Source organism: Papio anubis, chromosome 12 (assembly GCF_008728515.1).
Source record: "Papio anubis isolate 15944 chromosome 12, Panubis1.0, whole genome shotgun sequence".
In the NCBI taxonomy this organism is placed as follows: domain Eukaryota; kingdom Metazoa; phylum Chordata; class Mammalia; order Primates; family Cercopithecidae; genus Papio; species Papio anubis.
The window spans coordinates 12,445,953-12,466,528 of NC_044987.1; the positions used below are offsets into that span (position 1 = coordinate 12,445,953).

The window sequence follows — 20,576 nt, forward strand, 5'->3', positions numbered from 1 at the left end:
ACTGAGCATTTATGCTAGGTGCTGTGGTAAATGCAAGATTGAAATGGTATTTCCTGCCCTCAATGATCTTGAAAGGTAGTGTGAAGAATAAAATAATTACAAATACAAATGCATTAACTGCAGTTCCAAAGTGCTATAGTGAATTCAAGGAAGAGACTATTTCCAATTGTAGAATCAGAGTAGGCTTCATGGAGAGATGTACTTTATATTGGGGCTTGAAGAACAGGTAAAGTTTTGATGGACAGAGATGAGGGGGCAAAATATTCCACATAAAGAGAAAAGTGCAGACAGGGGACTTGATTAGAGAGAAATAGGACGTCTTCAAGAATGCAAATAGTCTATTTGGGCTGAGACATAGTTTGCAAATAGGTTTAGTAGAAGAAAAGGCTTTACAAGTAATCTGAAGTCAGTTCGTAGAAGAATTTGAATGCCATGTAAAGGTGTTTGAACTCTTGCCAGGTAGCTATGGGGAGCATGTAGGTTGATTAACTGTCTACTTTAGATGATTAATTAGCTTATAAAGTGGACAGGACAGGATGTGAAGAGACTAGTTAGGAACTTACTACCATAGGCTCAGGTGATCTATGTATCAGTCTGAAATAGAGTGTTGGCAGTGTGTGTAGAAAGGAGGGGATATTTGGCAGATCCTGTCTGTGCAATTGGATTTTAAGTAGATCAATAAGAATAAGAACAATGAAGACTTGTTGAAGGTTGATTAGGTAAATTAATTTATTTTGCATTTAAGCAATATGTGTTTGTGAATTTTTGCAGAAATAGTTGGCAGACCAGCAATGGACATACAAAAAACAAACTGATTACCGCGATCGAAGTTTGGAAGATAAAAACTTGTAAAAGATCAAACGATAGTGGATTGTGGGGTGCTAGTGAAAGTATCATCAAAATAACTTCCCAAGTATTACTGACTAAATAAAGCACAGCTAGAAAAGAGTGACTGGCTGGGGGAATAAGTAGGAGTTTTTGTTTTTAGGCCTTAAGTGGAAGTTGAATAGATTCAATAGAAGTGGAGAGTGGGATATGTGGCAATTAAGAAGGGACTTCCTGAAGGTGAAGCAGTTGGGGATACTGATACTGAAGTTCAGGTTGTGGCTGTGTTTACTGATGACTAAAATGGAAAGGAGACAAATATCGTTAGCATTGATGAAGCCAGGGTACTAGAAAAATCCTTAGTGTAGCCAGGATGAGGAAAAAGACCCTAAAATGAGATAGAACTAAGTTACTTACTAAATTGCTAATCTTTCAAGAATTCCCTTTATCATTTCAAATGCAAGTATCATTATACTTATTTCTTATTGACTCAAGGTGACTGCCAAGAAGTTCACAATCATTGTGCGTGTTTCTAAGTACAGTCAATCCTCATTATCCATAGATTCCACATTGTGAGTTAGCCCACTCACTAAAATGTATTTGAAATCCCCAAATTAACACTTGCTGAGCTTCTGTAATCATTTATGGACATGTGCAGAGTGGCAAAAAATGTGTGTCACCCGATGCCACTGTTCTTTGCATTTGTATGCTTTCTGTTGATGATTTTGCTGTTTAAAATGACTCCCAAGTGTAATGTTGAAGTGCTGGCTAGAGTTCCTAAGCATAAGAAGGTTGTGATGTGCCTGATGAAGAAAATATGTGGCTAATAAACTTCATTCAGGCATGAGTTACAGGGCTTTTAGCTATGAGTTCATTGTTAATGAATCAACAATACATATTAAATAGGATGTCTTTAAACAGAAACACACATAAAACAATGTTGTGCATTGATCAGTTGACAAAAATGTGGCCAGAGGCTTTTAGGAAACAAACCCTGTATTTCCCCTAGGAGCAATGCTTTAGTATTCACTAATTCGCTATTCGCAGCAACCATGTAGAACACAGCTACCGCGAGTAACAAGAATGGAGTGTACTTTATTCGTTTTGGTTCACGGTAGCTGCCTTCGTTGTTTGGATCCTCACTCAAGTTGAAAACCAAACTCATAAATCTTATTTAACGTTTTATTTTGAAGTAATTTTACACTTATAGACAAGGTGCAAAAATAGTGCAGTATTCTCATAGAGCCTTCATCTAGCTTCCCCTAAAGTTAACATCTTCATAACCATAGTATCCAAGCCAGGAAGTTAGCTTGGTTATACTACTACTGACTAATCTACAAACCTCATTAGAATTTCTCAACTTTTCCCATAGATGTCCTTTTTCAGGTCCAGGATCCAATCCAAGATCCCACATTGCATGTAGTGTCACATTTGTTCAGTCTTAATCTGTGACAGTGTCTCAGCTTTTCTGTGGCTTACTACTGGTCAGATATCTTGCAGACTGTCCCTCAGTTTGGGTTGGTTTGGTGTTTCCTTGTGATTAGATGGAGGTTTTTCATTTTTGGCAGGAACACCACGCAAGCAACGATGTGCCCTTTTCACTGCATCTTCTCGGGGTCGATTATGGCAAGATGTTGTCTCCCGGGTCATGTAAATTTTGATTACTTGGGTAAGGTTCTATCTCTCACATTTCTCCACTGTAAAGTTACCATTTTTCTCTTTGTAATTAAAAAGTGGAATATGATTCTTTAACACCAAAACATTCTACAATATTACTTCTCAATCAATCAGTGAGCACATTATCAGTAGCCCGTTCTGTCCTGAGCATGGCAATAAGGCATAATTTTAAAATGGTATTTATTTTATTTTATTTTTTATGCTTATGGATACATAATGGTTATACATATTTGTGGGGTGCATGCAATATTTTGGTACAAGCATGCAATGTGTATCACTGATCAGATCTGGGTAATAGGATATCCATCACCTCAAATATGTGTCATTTCTTTGTGTTGGAAACATTCCAAGTCTACTCTTCTAGTTACTTTGAAGTATATAATAAGTTATTGTTAACTATAGTCACCCTATTTTGCTATTGAGTACTGGGTCTTATTTCTTCTATCTAATTGTATTGTTGTACCAATTAATCAACCGCTCTTTATTCCTTCTCCCCACTGTCGTTCTCAGCCTCTGTTAACCATCACTGTACTCTCCACTTCCATGAGATCATGCATGGGTATTCTTTTGTTCATTGGGAACTGATAGTCTGGTTGGTATGATAGACATGGCACATAGTAAACAACATTATACAAGAAAGAAACAGAAAATTACATGTGGCAAATTGTCTGACACAGAATATATGCTATAGGAGTGATCAGGGAAGGCTTTCTGTGGAAAGTGGAAATTTGTGCCGGACACTGAACGGTAGATAGGATTTTTTTTTTCAGTAGAACTTCATAATTCAGTTAATTCAGTGAAATATATTGAGTACCTCAGCTCCTTAAGGAATCATGCTAGAAGCCAGGGATCTATAGATAAAAAATAGAATCTCTACCTTCAAAGAGCTCCCAGTCTGGTGAGAAAGACAGAGATACCTGTCAATGGAAAGAAAATATGATAAGTGTTGTGTAGAGATGGGAGAGGAGAGGGCTTTACAAGGTGTGAGGACCAATATTACACCTTAGAGATGAAAGGAGAAAGTCTTCTTTCATCTAGGTTATCTAGTCTAACTTTCTGCACTCCAAGAATGCCAGAAAAATTTCTGTGATGATGTCACTTAATCTATACTTGAAAACTTCCAGTCATAAGAAGTTAATTTCTCAAGACATCTTATTCCACTGCTTTATGTCTCTCATGGATAGAAAATAATATTTTTTATTGAGCCAAAGTTTACCTCCTCCAAACTTTCACCAGTGGATTTAGTTCCTATCTCCTTAGCCACAGGGAGAAAATCTACTCAGATAGTCCTTCAAAACACTGACATTGCATCCTTTCTTTATGTCACTTCTTTCAGGTCAAACATGAATAAATCTGTATCTATACTATATGTATGATATCTAGATCCTTCATAATTCTTCATGCATTTGTCAATTGATACAGAAAACAGAATTGAAAATATTCTTGAGCTGTCCCATCAGTGAAGAACACCATGTAGCTAGCCCCTCCCTTCTTTTAGCCAACGTGTCTATTAACTAAGCCTAAGTGCGCATTGGCCATTTTGGAAGCAGAACCTTTGTCTTTGTTTATCTTTTCCTTGTAACTAATCCATACCCTCTCACCCTCATCCTGACCTTCTCTCCTGAGAATTTTTTAGAATAATAATTGTACAGGGTCTTCTCCCATCCAGTTCAGTTGGAGCTTTGAATCTAACATTCAAAATGTATTTATTTCTGTCACATTTCGTGCTCTTCATTTTGACCTCTTGTTGGAGTTCTCTTTGAACTTTGATCTTGTCATCTGGTGTAGCTTTTGTTTCCCCCCATTTTCAATATGTGCAAATTTGATAAGAATGTAATCTATTTTCATCCAAGGCTTTAATAAAATAAACAAGACAGGGGGTCAAGAACAGAGCTCTTGGGCAAACCTTGTAGGTCTGGTCATTTCACAATATAAAAAACTCCTGCCTGTACTTTCATTCAGCCCCTGGAGGGAAGAGTGGTACAGGAAGAATAGGATATGCTCACTGACAGTGACAAGCCTGACCTAACCAGAGCCCAGTGTGGCACGTTGGCCAGCAGCTTCAAATCAGGTTATACTTCGGGGAAGATGGGTCATGTTATGTCACATCCAGGAGGAGTCATTACTGTGATGATGCCAAGTCTATAATGTTTTCCTGCTTATGGAGTTTTTCTCATATTTATGGACTCATAAATATGAAATGATATAAGTTGCCAGTGAAGGGCTTAAGGCATGACAAATTAAAAGCAGAATTTAAAGCAAATTATCCTGTTACTGACATTCTAGGTGGACTGGAGAAGAAAGTAACCAGAGATGGGGAAGCTAGTCAGGAAGCTGCTGAAGTTATCTGAGAGGTAAGAAGACTAAGAGCTTAGACAAAGACAACAGTGAAAAGTGGAGAGATAAAAGACACATGTGGCTCAGAAGAGCTGTAGAACATTATCACTAAAAATGGATTTGAGGAGGCTGCGGGAGGGGCAGATCTAAGATAACTTCCTGTACATTAAATCTGGAAGAATGATGGCACAGTGGATGGCAACAAGGAAGCTGGTGAGTGGATCCTATTTAAGGCAGGGTTAGTTTTTTTGTTTTTATGCTTGACTTAATGGTAATAAGAGTTAAACTAACTGGTAGATGAGAGCCGGTGACTGAAGAGTTACCACCTGCTATATTCAAGTAGAAAATTAAATGGCCTTGTGTGTGTCATGGCAGAACTGTAGGATCACAGGAACTGTCAGCACCGCTTGGTTTTCTAGTACATAGGTCTATTGCCAGATAATTCATTGATTGAACCAAAGACCACTTAACTTTGCAGGTCCATTTCAGATGTTGTAAATAGCAAGTATGATTGTACAATCTTGGAAATGGAGTTTGGATAAATAAGATATGTCCAAATAATAGAATGTGTCATAGGAATACAATTTTGGATATCTTATTTCACCATCAGCAAGTATTTTGTAAAAGCTATCTACTATTTAAATAGAATAGCCTTTCTACATTCTTTCCAATGGATACTCAATTTATAGTCCTTCTACCCCCCACTCCCATACACACACCAAAAATATAAGCGCAAGGAGAGAATGAGAAGATATTAACTTGAAGCCCCATTAATCAGCCTTTAGAGAAGACCCTGTTATTAAGCTCTTGATCATCATCATCACCAGACATTCGTTAAGCACCTTATTGTGTTTATGCAAAGTATAGACACATGGGCAAAACCGACATGGGCCTGCCCTCTCTGGGCACATAGATCCTTCATGCAATAATTCAACAGAAAATAATGTAAAATGACCAAATAAAAGTGCTGAAATGAGCCCCTCTTCAATTACATTAGCAGTGCCTCAGCTATCCTATTTTATTAAGGAATGAAATCCCCATATAAGTAAATTTTTATAAAAACAAGAGCTTACCTACCCGGGCATCACAACAACTTCTGCCTTTTCAGTCTCCATATAAATTTTCTGTGCCTAATGCACTGGATGGCTATGGGTCACTGTTGTGAACTGCTGTTGTTGAATCTTTTTCTCTCAAAAGTCTTTGTCTGCTTTTTGCCTTTCAGTCTGTATTCTGTATTGAGCTGTTGGCAGTTGCTTTCTGCTCTTCTTGTGCCTGCTCCCAGCTGCTCTCCCAATTCACTTGTAGTTTGTTACTCCAAAACATCTTCGGGCCAGGGGAAAAAGTTAGCCAAGACTGTCATAAATTGTAAATGAAATGAGTCAGTTTCCAGTTCTGAGTGGGGCTATAAAGAGAAAGTCGTCACTGTATGGTGGAGACTCTCAGATGCTAATTCGAGTGTTTAAAGTGTTTCATTTGCTCACTTCTGCATTCTAGGATGGGCTCTGGGAAGTTGAGGTTGAAGAAACACTGACCTCTGGGTAAGGAAGGGCATGTTGCCGTGTTGCTCTATTTACACTATGGTTGATTAGGTCCCAAATTAATTTAGGGATAGAAAGCAAAGTCTCATATCTGAAAAGTGGAGACTTTGCTATAATCAATGTGATAAGACAGTAAGTTAGGGCTGGGCATGGTGGCTCATGCTTATAAGCCCAGGAGTTTGAGACCATTCTGGAAAGCATAGTGAGACTTCCATTTCTACAAAAAAAAAAAAAAAAAAAAAAAAAATACATATACACACACACACACACACATATATAAAGAATTAGCCAGGCATGGTGGCACATGCCTAAAGTCTCAGCTACTTGGGAGGCTGAGACAAGAGGATCACTTAAACCGAAGAGGTCAAGGCTACAGTGAGCTGTGTTCACACCACTGTACTTCAGCATGGGTGACAGAGTGAGACCCTGTCTCAAAAACAAAATTAGCTTAACATGACATTATGAAAATAAAGATATTCTACACCTATCTTGAGTGCCTTCTTCACAATATACACAAACACATACAATATTTTGTTAATTTCACTGCAGGCCACTTTCTTAAACCAGAGCCAAATGGTTTTCATTTCACTAACTGGGAATACTGTTGTATTCAGTGCTTCTGAAAAGTGCTGTCCCTAGTAAGTCCCAGCATGGTGCCCAGGAGAGCCAAGCACTGCAGAGGAGGCTAGGCACACCACTCTGGATAGAGACAGAAAAGGGAAAGAGTCACTTTGAAAATCACAACTTTTATTACTGAAAGATTGAGACAATCCATTATTGGCTCACTGCTTCCGGTTTTGTGTTAAGCTTCTTGATGGTTACTTGTGAGTCCTTATCAGTAGTCAGGTGGGCTTTTCATGTGTCTGGCAATACGTAGCTTTGTTTTGTTTCTTTTCTATTTTTAGGTTCTTCTAGGTATGTTCATATAGATACTCTCCTTTCTCCATGCCACATGTTATTTTAAAGAAAATATAGTAAGATTTAAAAATTATGATAACTTCTAGATTGGCTATTTTGAAATGTTATAGAAATGGTTTGATTACAACTCCATTAAAAAGTGGGCAAAGGATGAGCACAGATACTTCTCAAAAGAAGACATTTATGTGGCCAAGAAACATATGAAAAAAAGCTCAACATCACTGATCATTAGAAAAATGGAAATCAAAACCACAATGAGATACCATCTCATGCCAGTCAGAATGGCGATTATTAAAAAGTCAAGAAACAACAGATGCAAATAAGGCTGTGGAGAAATAGGAATGCTTTTACACTGTTGGTGGGAATGTAAATTAGTTCAACCATTGTGGAAGACAGTGTGGCGATTTCTCTAGATTCAAAGACCTAGAACCAGAAAATCATTCGACCCAGCAATCTCATTACTGGGCATACACCCAAAGGAATATAAATCATTCTATTATAGATACATGCACGCGTATGTTCATTGCAGCACTATTCACAATAGCAAAGACATGGAATGAACCCAAATGTCCATCAACGATAGACTGGAGAAAGAAAATGTGGTACATATACACATGAAATACTATGTAGCCATAAAAAGGAACAAGATTATGTCCTCTGCAGGGACATGGCCGGAACTTAAGGCCATTATTCTCAGCAAACTAACGCAGGAACAGAAAACCAAAAACCGCATGTTATCATTTATAAGTGGGAGCTGAACAATGAGAACACATGGACACACGGAGGGGAACACCACACACTGGGGCCTGTCAGGGCGGTGGGGGGCAGAGGGAGGGTGAGCATCAGGATAAATAGCTAATACATATGGGGCTTAATCTCTAGGTAATGGGTTGATAGGTGCAGCAAACCACCATGGTACATGTTTACCTCTGTAACAAATCTGCATGTCTGCACCTGTATCCCTGAACTTAAGATAAAAAATAAAATTGATTTTAAAAAGAAATGGTTGATTAAAACCACCATTCAGATTACCTTTAGTAATGTCAGCAATAAGAAAATCTGTTCTGCTTGAAAATTAGAATAGTGTTTGTATCTCCTTTTATCTGTCTTTAGTACATTTGTACAGAGTGTCCAAGAACACAACATTTCCATTTTATACATGGTTAAACTAGAACCCAGGGAGGACCAACGGCTTAATGTCATGCTGAGATATGGATAACAACAGGCCAGAGCTGTTTAGAAGGAACCAGACTGGGAGTTTAATTAAGCAAGAGGGGTTTGGTGGCAGCAAATTAAAGTGCACCTACAGAGGAGTAATTTACAAGAGAGGAACAAGTCTAAGCAAATAGATAGAGTTCCAAATCCTAAAGGCAGGTGATAAATGTGGACATATTAAGAATCTAAGCTGAAAATCACTCTTAGGAATGGGAGATGTTATGCTGTTGCTGGTACAGGTGACTCTAGGGCTTTCGGATTGTCATAGCCAGAGAGGTCCAAAGACAAATTCTGCTCCTCAGTGATGCAAGAACACAGATACAAAGATTTGCTCATCATTGATCCTATTTAAGGGGCATGCTGAAACTGAACTTAATATTTCTAAGTTGATTGCACAATTTCTTCCATAAAATTATGAAGTGACTTGCAGTATTTGAAAAGTCTTTCTCTTATCTTAGAAAAATTGTTTCAAAAAAGATGAGAGCATTCAATTCTAAAAAGGATTCTGATAACGCCACAAAAAGAAAAAAAAAAAAAACTTTTGAGAAAGCTGTTCTTCCTTCCAAGCAAATGGTTTTTAAATTACTTTTGCAAATGCTGGCATAATCAGTATAGGGAATATAGAGTTATTAGGAAAACATAGTGGGTATTTCACAACACATAGAAGCACAACATGCTTCTCTAGGAAGAGACAAAGATGATATATTTATGTAAAAATTGAATTAAAGCCAAATTTAGAAATTAATTAATCTTGTCCCCCAAATAAACACCTTAAAAATACTTTCTAGAGCAGTAACTGTCAATATCATCTTGGGATGTTGAGATGAAATTCATCTTAAATAATAAGATTGCCGTTGCAATGGTGATGGGCAAGGGGAGACATAATATTTCTGCATTGACTACTTTGTGTTTGGGGTTTTGTTTACATTCCACATTTAAACTTCCCAACAACCCCATAATTGAGGAAATGTTATTTCCATTTTACAGATGAGGAAGCCATGGTTTTCAGAAGTTAAGCAGCTTGCCCAACATCACACAATTATTCATAATGGTAGTGACAGGATCTAGCGCTGAGCTTTTATTTCCCCCAAAGACATACCTCTTTCCACTAGCATACATTGTTCCCTCCCCACCCTTAACTGAGAGGGGTTTACTATATTTGAAGGAAATTGGGCATTGAGCATAGTTTGATAAGTAACTGTTCATCAAACTGAGATACAGAATTTGCCTCATGAATAGAAATGACAGTTGATTCCGTTTATTTCATGACCAAGAAAGGGAAATTCGGCAAGACATTTTTGGCCGAATTCATAAGGCATTTCCTTGCTCTTTTTAAAAAGTTTCACGTTAGTCTCTCTAAAGCTTTTGGCTATAACAGCCTTGATTAATACAAGGTGGTTTGAGGACCCAAATATATTTGATTCTTTCTCTTCTCATTTTTTTGGTGTTGATTCGTATTGATGGACATGGATTTTTTTTAAGTCCTATGTGCCATTCTTACTCATTCATGTAAGTATATCTCTCCTTTTTCTGTCATAACATTGATGCAAATATTCCCATGTCCACATATAACTTTTTATTATCTATAATAAGAGCCACCAAACTTTATCTGTGAGGGGTCAAAGAGTAAATATTTTAGGCTTTGTGGGCCGTATGTTCTCTATTGCAACTACCCAACTTGGCTATCACAGTGAACAAAGCAATGATAGAGAAGAGTAAACAAATGACCATGACTGTGTTCCAATAAAACACAGCGCAGGCTGGGTTTGGCTCAAGGATGTAGATTGCTCATCCCTAATCTAGAATATACAAATTTGTTTACTAACATAAATTAAAAAGCAATCCAGATCCCTCTTTGGATTGTCATGAAGAGTTATTTGCTAGTGTACAGAGGAAGATGGAGAAATTACAAAGCTCACGTGAGGTCTGAGATATAATTCACATACAAAAAACTGCATTTATTTAAAGTATACAGTTGATGAGTTTTAACAGGGCTTACATCCATAAGACTACCACCAATCAAAATACAGACCATCTTCATCATCTCCGAAAGTGTCCTTGAGATCCTTTGCAGTCCATCTCTCCCTCCGGCTCTGGCCTTAGGTAAGCACTGATTTGAATTTTGTTTCCATAAATTTGTATGCATTTTCTATAGTTCTATATAAATGGAGTAAAACAGTATGTACTCTTTTGTGTCTGGTTTCTTTCATTCAGAATACCAATTTTGAGATTCGTCCATGTTGTTGCATGTGTAAGTAGTTTGTTCCTTTTTATCACTGAGTAATATTTCGTTGTAGTGTGGATATATCATGGTTTGTTTATCCATTCACCAGTTGATGGACGTTGGGTTGTTTCCAGTTTTTTGATATGCTATCAACATTTGTGTACAAGTCTTTCTGTGTACATATATTTTCATTTCTCTTTAGTAAATTCTAGGAGTTAGAATGATTGGGTCATGTGTTACATGTATATTTAATTTTGTAAGAAACTGCTAGTTGTCCAAAATTGTTTACCATTTTATGTTCCTATAAGATCATATGTGAGTTCCAGTATCTTCAACTTTCAGTTGTCAGTCTATTTTATTTTAGTCATTGTAATATGTGTGTAGTCATTTTTCATTGTGACTTTAATTTTCATTTCCCTGATGACTAATGATTTTGAGGATCTTTTTATGTATGTATTGACAATTTGTAGATCTTCTTCTGTGAAGTACTTGTCTGAATCTTTTTTTTTAAGTATGCTATTTATCTTATTATTGAGTTTTAAGAGAGCTTTATATATACCAAATATGTCTCTCATATTGTGTGTATTACCAATATTTTCTCTCAATTCCTGTTGTGTATTTTTCTTAGTAGTGACTTTCAAAGGGCAAAAGTTTTAAATTTTCAGCAAGTCCGATTTATCATTTTTTCATATAGTTATTTGTTTTTGTATCTTATCTTTGTTATCTTTGCCTATCCTCAAAGTTGTGAAGATTTTCTTCTATGTTTTTCTCTAAAGGATTTAGAGCTTTAGCTTTTACATCAGTGTTCATTATTTACTTGAGTTAATTTTTGTGTATGGTATGAGGTGAGGATCAGGATTAATTATTTTCTATATAGTCATTTAATTGTTCTAACACCATTTGTTGAAATGACTTCCCCCAACCCTGCATTGAGTTTCCTTGGCATTTTTGTCAAAAAAAAAAAAAAATCAATTGACCATATAAATGTGGGTCTATTTTTGACTCTTTTCTGTTCCATTGATCTGCTTGTCTATTCTTTCTTCAGCCCCACACTGTCTTTGTTATTGTTCCTATATAGTGAATCTTGCAATAAAGTAATATAAATTCTCCATTCTTTTTAAATTACTTTGAAAATTCTGGAAACTGTGTTTCCATGCAAATTTTAGAATTAACTTGTCCATTTCTTCAACAACAGCAAAAATATGTGCTGGAATTTTGATTGGGATTGCTTTGAATTTATGGCCCAATTTGAGAAGAATTAACATCTTAATAATACTGGAGTCTTTCAGTCTATGAGCCTGGTATATCTCTGCATTTCCTCAAGCCTTTTAAAACTTCCCCCAGCAATAGTTTGACATTTTCACTGCAAAGGTCTTATACATTTTATTAGTTTCTTAGGGCTGTTATAACAAATTACTACAATATGGGTAAACAACAGGAATATATTCCTTAGTTTAAGAAGCCAAAAGTCCAAAATCAACGTGTGGGCTGGGTTGATTCTTTCTGGAAGCTCTGAGGGAGAATCTATTCCATACCTCTCTCCTAACTTCTGGTGTTGTCAGCAGTCCTTGACATTCCTCGGCTTGTAGACACATCACTACAATCTCTGCCTCTTGCTTCAGATGTTCATGCGACCTTCTCCTTCTGCATTTCAGTGTCTCCTTTTCTGTCTCTTATAAGAACAGTGTCATTAGGTTTAGGGCCCATCCTTATTCAAGATAAGACCTTTACCTTAATTACATGCGCAAAAACCTTTTATTCCTAAGAAAAAAAAAAGGTCACATTCTAAGGTTCCAAGTAGACATATCTTTTGGAGGACCCAATGCAACTCACTACATTCATATTTTTGAAAATTTATCTCTGAGTGTTTTATGTTTTATAATGATAAGTGGATTTTTTTTAGTATTTTATTTCCCATTATTTGCTGCTAGTATTTAAAAATATAATTGACTTGTGTGTATTAATCCTGTATTTTGGTATTTTACTAAATGCAGTTATTAGCTCTAGTCATTGTTATGTAGATTCCCTTAAGATGTTCTGGTTACATGAACAATTATGCTGCTTACAAATAGAGGCAGTTTTACTTCTTTTTCTATTTATGCTTTTCTCATTTTTTTCTTTTTTTTGCTTTATTATAATGACTAAGATAGCCAGAGCAATGCTGAATAGAAGTGGTAAGAGCAGGTGTCTTTTCTTGGTTCTCAGTCTTCGGGGAAAATTATATTATAATTCACCATGAAGTATGAAGAGAACAATATTTTTTTGTAGAATGTCCTTTATCAGATTGAGAAAATTCCTCTCTGTTTCTAATATGCTGAGAGGTGGGTTTTTTATTTTAAGAATCATCGTTAGGTGTTGAATTTTATCAAGTAGTGTTTCTTCATGTATTGAAATAATGATATACTTTTTCTCATTTATTTTATTGATATTATCAAGTATGTTGATTGATTTTGGAATATCAAACCAAAATTACATTCCTGGAATAAACCCTAGTTGGTCAGGATGTATTTTTTTTTTTTTTGAGACAGAGTCTTGATCTGTCGCCCAGGCTGGAGTGCAGTAATGTGATCTTGGCTCACTGCAAACTCCGCTTCCCGGGTTCAAGAAATTCTACTGCCTCAGCCTCCTGAGTAGCTGGGACTACAGGCATGTGCCACCACGCCCGGCTGATTTTTGTATTTTTAGTAGAGACGGAGTTTCACCATGTTGGCCAGGCTGGTCTCGCACTCCTGAGCTCGTGATCCGCCCACCCTGGCCTCCCAAAGTGCTGAGGTTACAGGTGTGAGCCACCGCGCCCAGCCAGGATGTATTTTTTGTATGTTGTTAGATTGGATTAAAATCTTGTTAAGGATTTTCACCTCTATGCTTATGCAGAATATTGGTTTGTAATTGTTATGTATTTTTTTTTTGCCTGATTTGATTTAAAAAAAAAGTTGCCAAGTATTCCCTGTTCCTCTTATTTTTTGAAGAATTTTATAAGACTAGTGTCATTTTTTACTTAAACATTTTGATTCAAATCACTAGTGATACCATTTGGAGCTAAAATTTTCTCTGTGGAAAGGTCTAGATAATGAATTGAATTGCCCTAATAAACATAGTGCTATTTAGATTTTCTGTTATATCTGTGTCAGTTTTAGTAGGTTGTATTTTTCAATGAATTCGTCCATTTTATCTAAGTTACTAACCTAGTTATTTTTGTATATCTAGCCTAGATATTTTCTCCCTGTGAAACCTTCCCTGACACTTCCAACCAAAGTGATTTCTTGTCCTTTGAGTTACTTCTTTACTCAGTATCATTTGTTCTGTCCATCTTCTGTTGAAGTTCGTTCACATGTCTCTTCCTGTACTAAATTAAGGGCCTAGGCCGGGCATGGTGGCTCACACCTGTAATCCTTGCATTTTGGGAGGCCATGGCAGGTGGATCACCTGAGATCAGGAGTTCAAGACCAGCCTGGCCAACATGGTAAAACCTCGTCTCTACTAAATATACAAAAATTAGCTGGGCATTGTGGTGGGTGCCTGTAATCCCAGCTACTCAGGAGGCTGAGGCAGGAGAATCTCTTGAACCTGGGAAGCAGAGGTTGCAGTGAGCTGAGATTGTGCCACTGCACTCCAGCCTGGGTAACAGAGCAAGACTCTGTCTCCAAAAAAAAAAAAAAAAAAAGGAAAAAGAAAAAAGAAAAAAAAAATAAGGGCCCTGGAGTTCATTAATTGCATCTTATACATCTTTGGGTCTTTGCCACCTTGTATGGTGCCTGGCGTATAATTAGATTACCCCTTCTCCCAAATGTTTAAATAACCAAATTATTTCACTTAACATTGTGTAATGTGTAGTGACCCAGCGTGTTTCTAGCTTTCTTGGTAGATTATGAGTATCTTTTACAAAAATGGCATGCATTATTTATTCCTCATATTTCTTCTATGTCTCACATTATAATAAATTTTAAAAACTGTTAGATTGAATAGATTTGCCAGAAAGTACAGAAAATTAGTATTCTATAAACTCAAAGAGAAGAGGCCAAGTAGAAATCTGGAAAGCATTCATCAATAAAGGGAGGAAAAAAACATTGTGAAGTGCTTACTATATACCAGACCTTGTGATAAATAATTTATATTCATTCCCTCATTAATCCCCCAAATAATTGGGCAAAGAAGAGATTACGGTCCCCATTTTACAAATAAAGAATCTGATGTTCAGTAAGGTTAAGTACTCTGCCGAAGTTCACAGTTATTAAGCAGTGGACTTTGGTTTGAAATCTATATTGAATGATCCCATTATCCACATCCTTGGTCTCAGTTTTACTTTTATGCATTCAGTTTTCCACAAGACACTTGGTGGAATTTCCTATACTACCTATAAATTTTGTTAGAGTAGAACATTCTGTGTTCCCTCTAATTGAATGTTACAGGCCCCTCTGTAAATTTAGGAAAGTTCCAAAGTGTTCCCTGGATACTTGTTCTGCCTCTAGCATGAAATGTACAGAAGTAGCAGAGAAGATCCAAACCAGACTTTGCTGTCAAAGTAGGCTGTGTAGCTCCCTCTTGTCTTCCCCACTGGTCTACATCAGTCTTTTGTCTACAACTCTAACCTTTTTTTAAATGGTATTGGATGCTACCATTATGGTTATGGATTATTGGGGGCATCACTGGTGCCTGAGTTCCTACTCAAATAACATAAGGGAAATCAAGAGACCAAGGCCATGATGACTCAAGCAATCTCCATGGCTTGGTGGTAAAGGAGTGAATCCTTCCTTACAGCTGATCTTGCCTCTGTATATGTCACATATTGGTCCTGATTAGAAAGGTCTAATAGGCTAATTTGTGCAAGACACATTCCTTCTCATTATACCATGATACAGGCCATGTGAAACACCAGATTCAATCTTATAGCCTCTCTGCTGCTGCTAACTAAGAAACTTCTACTTTTAGTGTCTTTTCTCTCAAAACACAAAAATAATCTGTAAGTCACCCAGATCTGGGTTGCCCATGATTACCAGGCTTTTCCCAATTAGAAATGTGACTCATGTTCCATTTTACCAATACATCTCAGGCACAGAACTAGCAAGGAAAGATAAAATTAAAGTTTTTCTGTAATTCCAGCCCATCAATTGAAACAAGATGTTTCTGAACTCTTCCCAATGTGAAGAACAAAAAGTAATAGCATTTTGTTTATTTATTTGTATACAACACTGTGGTCAGGAACTTGTTGCTTCCCCAGGGAAATTGTTTGCAAGCATCACTGAGAAGACGACTTAACAATTCACATTGATCATTCCCTGTGGTCTGCCATGGCGAGGGTGATACTTTCATGTTTTATAAGCACCAGACAAGAGAGCTGGATCAATTTTCTCTCTCGATATTCTAGTCTCTGTTGGAACGACTCCCTCAGGCATCAGCAGCTCTGGGTTCTTTCTAAAAAATAAAGTAAGTTCTCTTAGGTCTGTTCACAGTAAGGGACAAGAAGTCCAAAACGTATCCCTGCCTTTTACGGTTCAGAAATCAACATGAGGATCTTTCCCACTTTTAGGTAGTACATACAGCTTTGCTGTGGTCTGTGTGTCAAACTTACTGAGAGGAGGACATTGTGGAGAGTTACTGTTAATTAGCAATGCTTATGCATGCAAACCTTGGTCAGATGATGTTGTGTTTGCAGAGAAGCGAGAAGAGAATTGAATAAGTACATGACCCCTTGGAAGCTGTTTTCAGTTGAGGATTTTGGTGAGTAGCCACTTGAAATCAAGGGAAATTCCATGAATAGTAGGAGCTGGGAAGAAAAAAAGAGGAGGAAGGATACCACCACTTTTTTCTTCCCATCTAACACCGTGCTTAGGCAAAGCATAGTCCATATGAGATCTGCCTTATAAAAACTTGCTGAATAAAGCTAATGGAAGTTAAATTTTGGACTTTCTTACATAATAGCTTCAAATTGTGGTGACTTTGTTGCCTATAGAGGGCCGGGAAATCCATTTCTGTGAGATCCTAGAATCTGAGTGTGTGCTCTACGCAGGATGGACAGAACGAGCCTCTGGCAGTTCCATTTATCCAGAGGCAAAAGCGTGCCTGCCACTGGAGCGCTCTTGGGTTCCAACAAAGAACCTATGTTGCCTAAGGAAACAGTGCCTTCTCTTACAAGGTACAATCTTGGCTCCTCTGGCATGAAGCAGAATGTTCCTGGACATGTGCTTCAGATACCTTCCTATTTAACCAGGATACAAATTACATTGTTATGCTATTCCTCTGCTGAGGCCCTGTAAAAGGAGTGAGTTAGGACAGATACAGCAAGATACTAGGACAGATTTCCCCCATTATTCAGGCTGCACAACACAGAAGGAAACTTGATTTCAACAAGAAGACCCAATTCTTAACATGCTTTTCTACCCACTTTTACCCATACGTTTTCCAAAGTTGGTTCAAATTGTGCAGAGAAACAACAAAATTTTCAAAAAGGATAAACTGGCTAGTTACAAGTAATTGGCATTTAATTAAAACAAAGCTTACAAATTCATGAAAAAAAAAAAAAAGCTATGTGATTGTAAACCTTAGGGCAGCATACAGTGCCACTGTCCTTTGCAGTTTTGAGTGTATTTCATTTGTACATTGGAAATAGGTATTTGTCATATTATTAACACTTACTCTACTTAATTGTACACTCAGCATTTGGCATCAGAATAATCTGTAGTCACAGGGTTTTCATTTTCTTTCTGTATTTTTTAAGCATGTTTCTGAGTGGTGGTTCACATAAGCTTTCAATTTTAAATAACACAATCCATTTATTTCACTAGGCGTCTTTATTTGCTTAAAGTGAAGAATCAGAGATTGTCATTGTGTTGTAAATAAGTCTAACCTTTCTCTCCCTTTACAAAAACAAACAAACAAACAAACAAAAAAAACCTGTGGATACTAAAAAAGGGAACGGAAAGAAATAGAAATTCTAGTAATCTTTTATGAACTCTGTTATTAGAGTAAGTAGAACTCAATCCGTGGGGGAAAAAGGAAAAGGAAATGGAAAAGGTGTTTTAGAGCTTTTACTTTAAGCCACTCCAGTGTCCCCTTCTCTGCTTTCTTTCCACTACCCTGACCCATACCTACCCACAGTGAGAACTGAGCCCGCAGGGCAGCTCAGAAGCTGGGAGGAGAGAAAGAGTGAGGATCTGAATTATTTTTCCTCAGTGATCTTAAAAGCTCCAGGCAGAAAAGATCCTGCCTGTAGAACCTCCCTTTTGCATTTCTCAATTGCGTGGGAGAAACTCCTAAATTGCATCAGTGATCCTGAAGCTGTGAAAGTAAAGAATTTTCTGTAGAAGAAAAGAAAAAAGAAAAGAAAAAGGGAAAGAAAAGGCAAAAACTGAATCATGCCTGGCATCTTTTGAGGAAGAAAAAACTGACACAAAACAAACTTTCTTTATATTCTGGTGTGTTGGAAAACAGTGGAAGGACTGTTTGCCAAAATGTCTCAGTGGTTCTCAAAGATGGCTGGTCAAATCATAAGAGAATCCGCTTAGGTTCGTGTAGTTCTGAGTCCAGCATTGTGGGTAAAGCACAGGTTTCAGTGTAAAGAAATCTGCTGTCTAGAAACCATGGGAAGCATGTCATCCTCTCTCTTCTTTACCATATAGATATCCTTCATGGATATCCTGTTCTTTGAAGAAAATTTTGTTTAGGAAGTAAGAAAAATATAATTAACATGGCCCTAATGAAGCAAAGCTCTCTTCATTTTCATTTTCATTTCCTTTTGCTTTTGCATTGAAGAGTTAAGACAACATTTCAGCAGAGAAATGTGGAGAAGGGTAAAGAGAAATCAATAAAGTTATTCTGTGACTTTCCCCAGGAGGGAGCAGTGTTAATCGAGAATGGCTTGTTTGGCTATATATCACGTCCGAGGAGAGAGCAGCAGTTGATTTTGAAACAGATTTCCCAGCTAGACTGGAAGAGATATAAATACATACTTATCTATCATATAGACATATATATACACACATACACATTATGCATACGTACACATACACATATATACATACACATACATCTATAATTTTTATGAGAACTGTGTCTATGTGTGTGTATATACACTTATAAACATTTAAATAGAAATTATATATATTATTTATATATGTACGTGTGTGTCTTTGCGTGATTTAAAAAGTAGATAAGAATAATTTCTTCACATAATTGGCAACGCCAGACAAAACTCTTCTAATAATATTTCATATGTATTGATCTGGGATCATTTTACATTTTATAAGTTTCTCTCAAAAGTTTTTTGATTACTAGAGAAGGAAATTAATATGCAAGAGCCTCAAGTGACAGACAATGGAATGGAAACCAGATTTCTTGACCCGAGGCTAGTGAAAGCATCTTGACCACAGGAAATCTTCTAAGGAGCCTCTCTGGGTCATTTATGCAGTTACTTTCTCTAGCAATATACATTACAGAAATTTTGAGCAGGTCTGATTGCAGCAGAGGTCGTGAGAGTGAAGCTGGCTCTGGGGTTGCCCAGTTTTATTGGGCTGTGGCACCATGATCACTGGGAGCAGCGGTGATTTCTTTGTTGACAAATTCAGACAACATAATTGGGTGGGAAATTGGCTTCACCATCATAGTGTGGTCTTGAATGAGTTATCTATCTTTTCTGGGCTTCAGTTTTCCTTTCTGTGAAATGGGATAAAGAATTCTCGCCCCTTCACAACAACATGCTTTCTTGTTGCCCAGAAACCTTGTTGAATTTTCTTTGTTCCATTCAAGCATCAGGAGATATGTAGATAGCTAAATGGGAATCCCCTTTTCATGACCCGATCTGCTATGATGAATTTCACCATACTGAGACTCTTCGTATCTCTCTTCTCCCATTGTGTATATTCAGACTCTAATTTTTTTTCAACATCAGCTAAGATGCTCTATTTATTTTCTAAATCCAAATTCCATCTAAATCATAGCTGTTAAGAAAATATTCTTGTAAGAGAATGGAATCTAGACAGAGAGAGGAACTATGCAATTCTAGAATTTCCCTGGAGGGAACTTGAGAGTTCGTCTAGTGTAATCCTCTCATTTTATAGTTGAGAGAGCTAAGGATCTGAGAGGTGAAATGTCTTGTCCAAGGTCACTGTGACAAAGCTAAGTGGAGAACCTATGTCTCTTAACTTGCAGTTCTATATTCCTTCCATTGGGTCATGTGTCTTGGGACCACTATCACCAGAAATAGAAAATGAAGTTGAAGTAAGCAGACCAGACAAGGATATGTCAGCCTTTGGTTTTTCCCCAGGGCCAGATTCCAACTCTATGTGTATAACTCAGTGGCAGGACTTTAACATCTTCATGAAGGATGGAGGATTCACGCAGAACACTCTTCTTTACCCCTTCCTGTCCCATTAGATCCAGCCCAGAATCTGGATCTAATTGAGCTCTCACTTTTCCTTATTTTGGACATGGTTGTGCTTGCACTTCATCTTATAGCTCTTAAATTTTATCTTCACATTGACCTAACTCATTTTATATTCCACATTTACTGAGAGCTTACTGTGTGCCAGTCATTCTGTAATGGGTTAGAGACACAGGGAGATATATCTCTCCAAGTCTTAATTACAATCATAGTGCAACATTTCCTGTGCATGGTGTGCTTACAGTGCTGATGGGGTGCTGAGAAAGGGGAGACTGAGATCACTGAAAGGAGACAAAAAGACTAAGCAGATCATGTAATAATTCTTCTGCTTTTATTCCTCTGTCCCCTTTATTTAAAGGACAGAGAAGTTCATTTTATGCATTGATATTTTCTAGGGTAAGCACTCCCTATTTTTTTTTTTTTTTGTTATTGTTGTTTTTGTTTTGTTTTGTTTTGTTTTTTTGAG

General features: G+C 37.1%; 1 protein-coding gene and 1 long non-coding RNA gene across 6 annotated transcripts in view; both read left to right on the top strand.

The window, feature by feature from the left end:
• The window catches only part of LOC108582066, a 242,817-nt gene extending 236,226 nt beyond the window's left edge, over positions 1–6,591 (top strand). For all 5 annotated transcript variants that reach the window (XR_004177323.1, XR_004177320.1, XR_002517260.2 and 2 more), the window contains exon 5: positions 2,394–6,591. This is a non-coding gene — a long non-coding RNA (uncharacterized LOC108582066). The remainder of the gene's footprint in view (positions 1–2,393) is intronic.
• A 9,431-nt stretch (positions 6,592–16,022) lies between these two features.
• On the top strand, positions 16,023–18,743 carry BLID (BH3-like motif containing, cell death inducer). The gene is given in 3 exon segments (XM_003910855.3): positions 16,023–16,031; positions 16,654–16,804; positions 16,807–18,743. Coding segments are annotated over 3 exon segments (342 nt in total). The 3' UTR covers positions 16,989–18,743.
• The last annotated feature ends 1,833 nt before the right edge of the window (positions 18,744–20,576 follow it).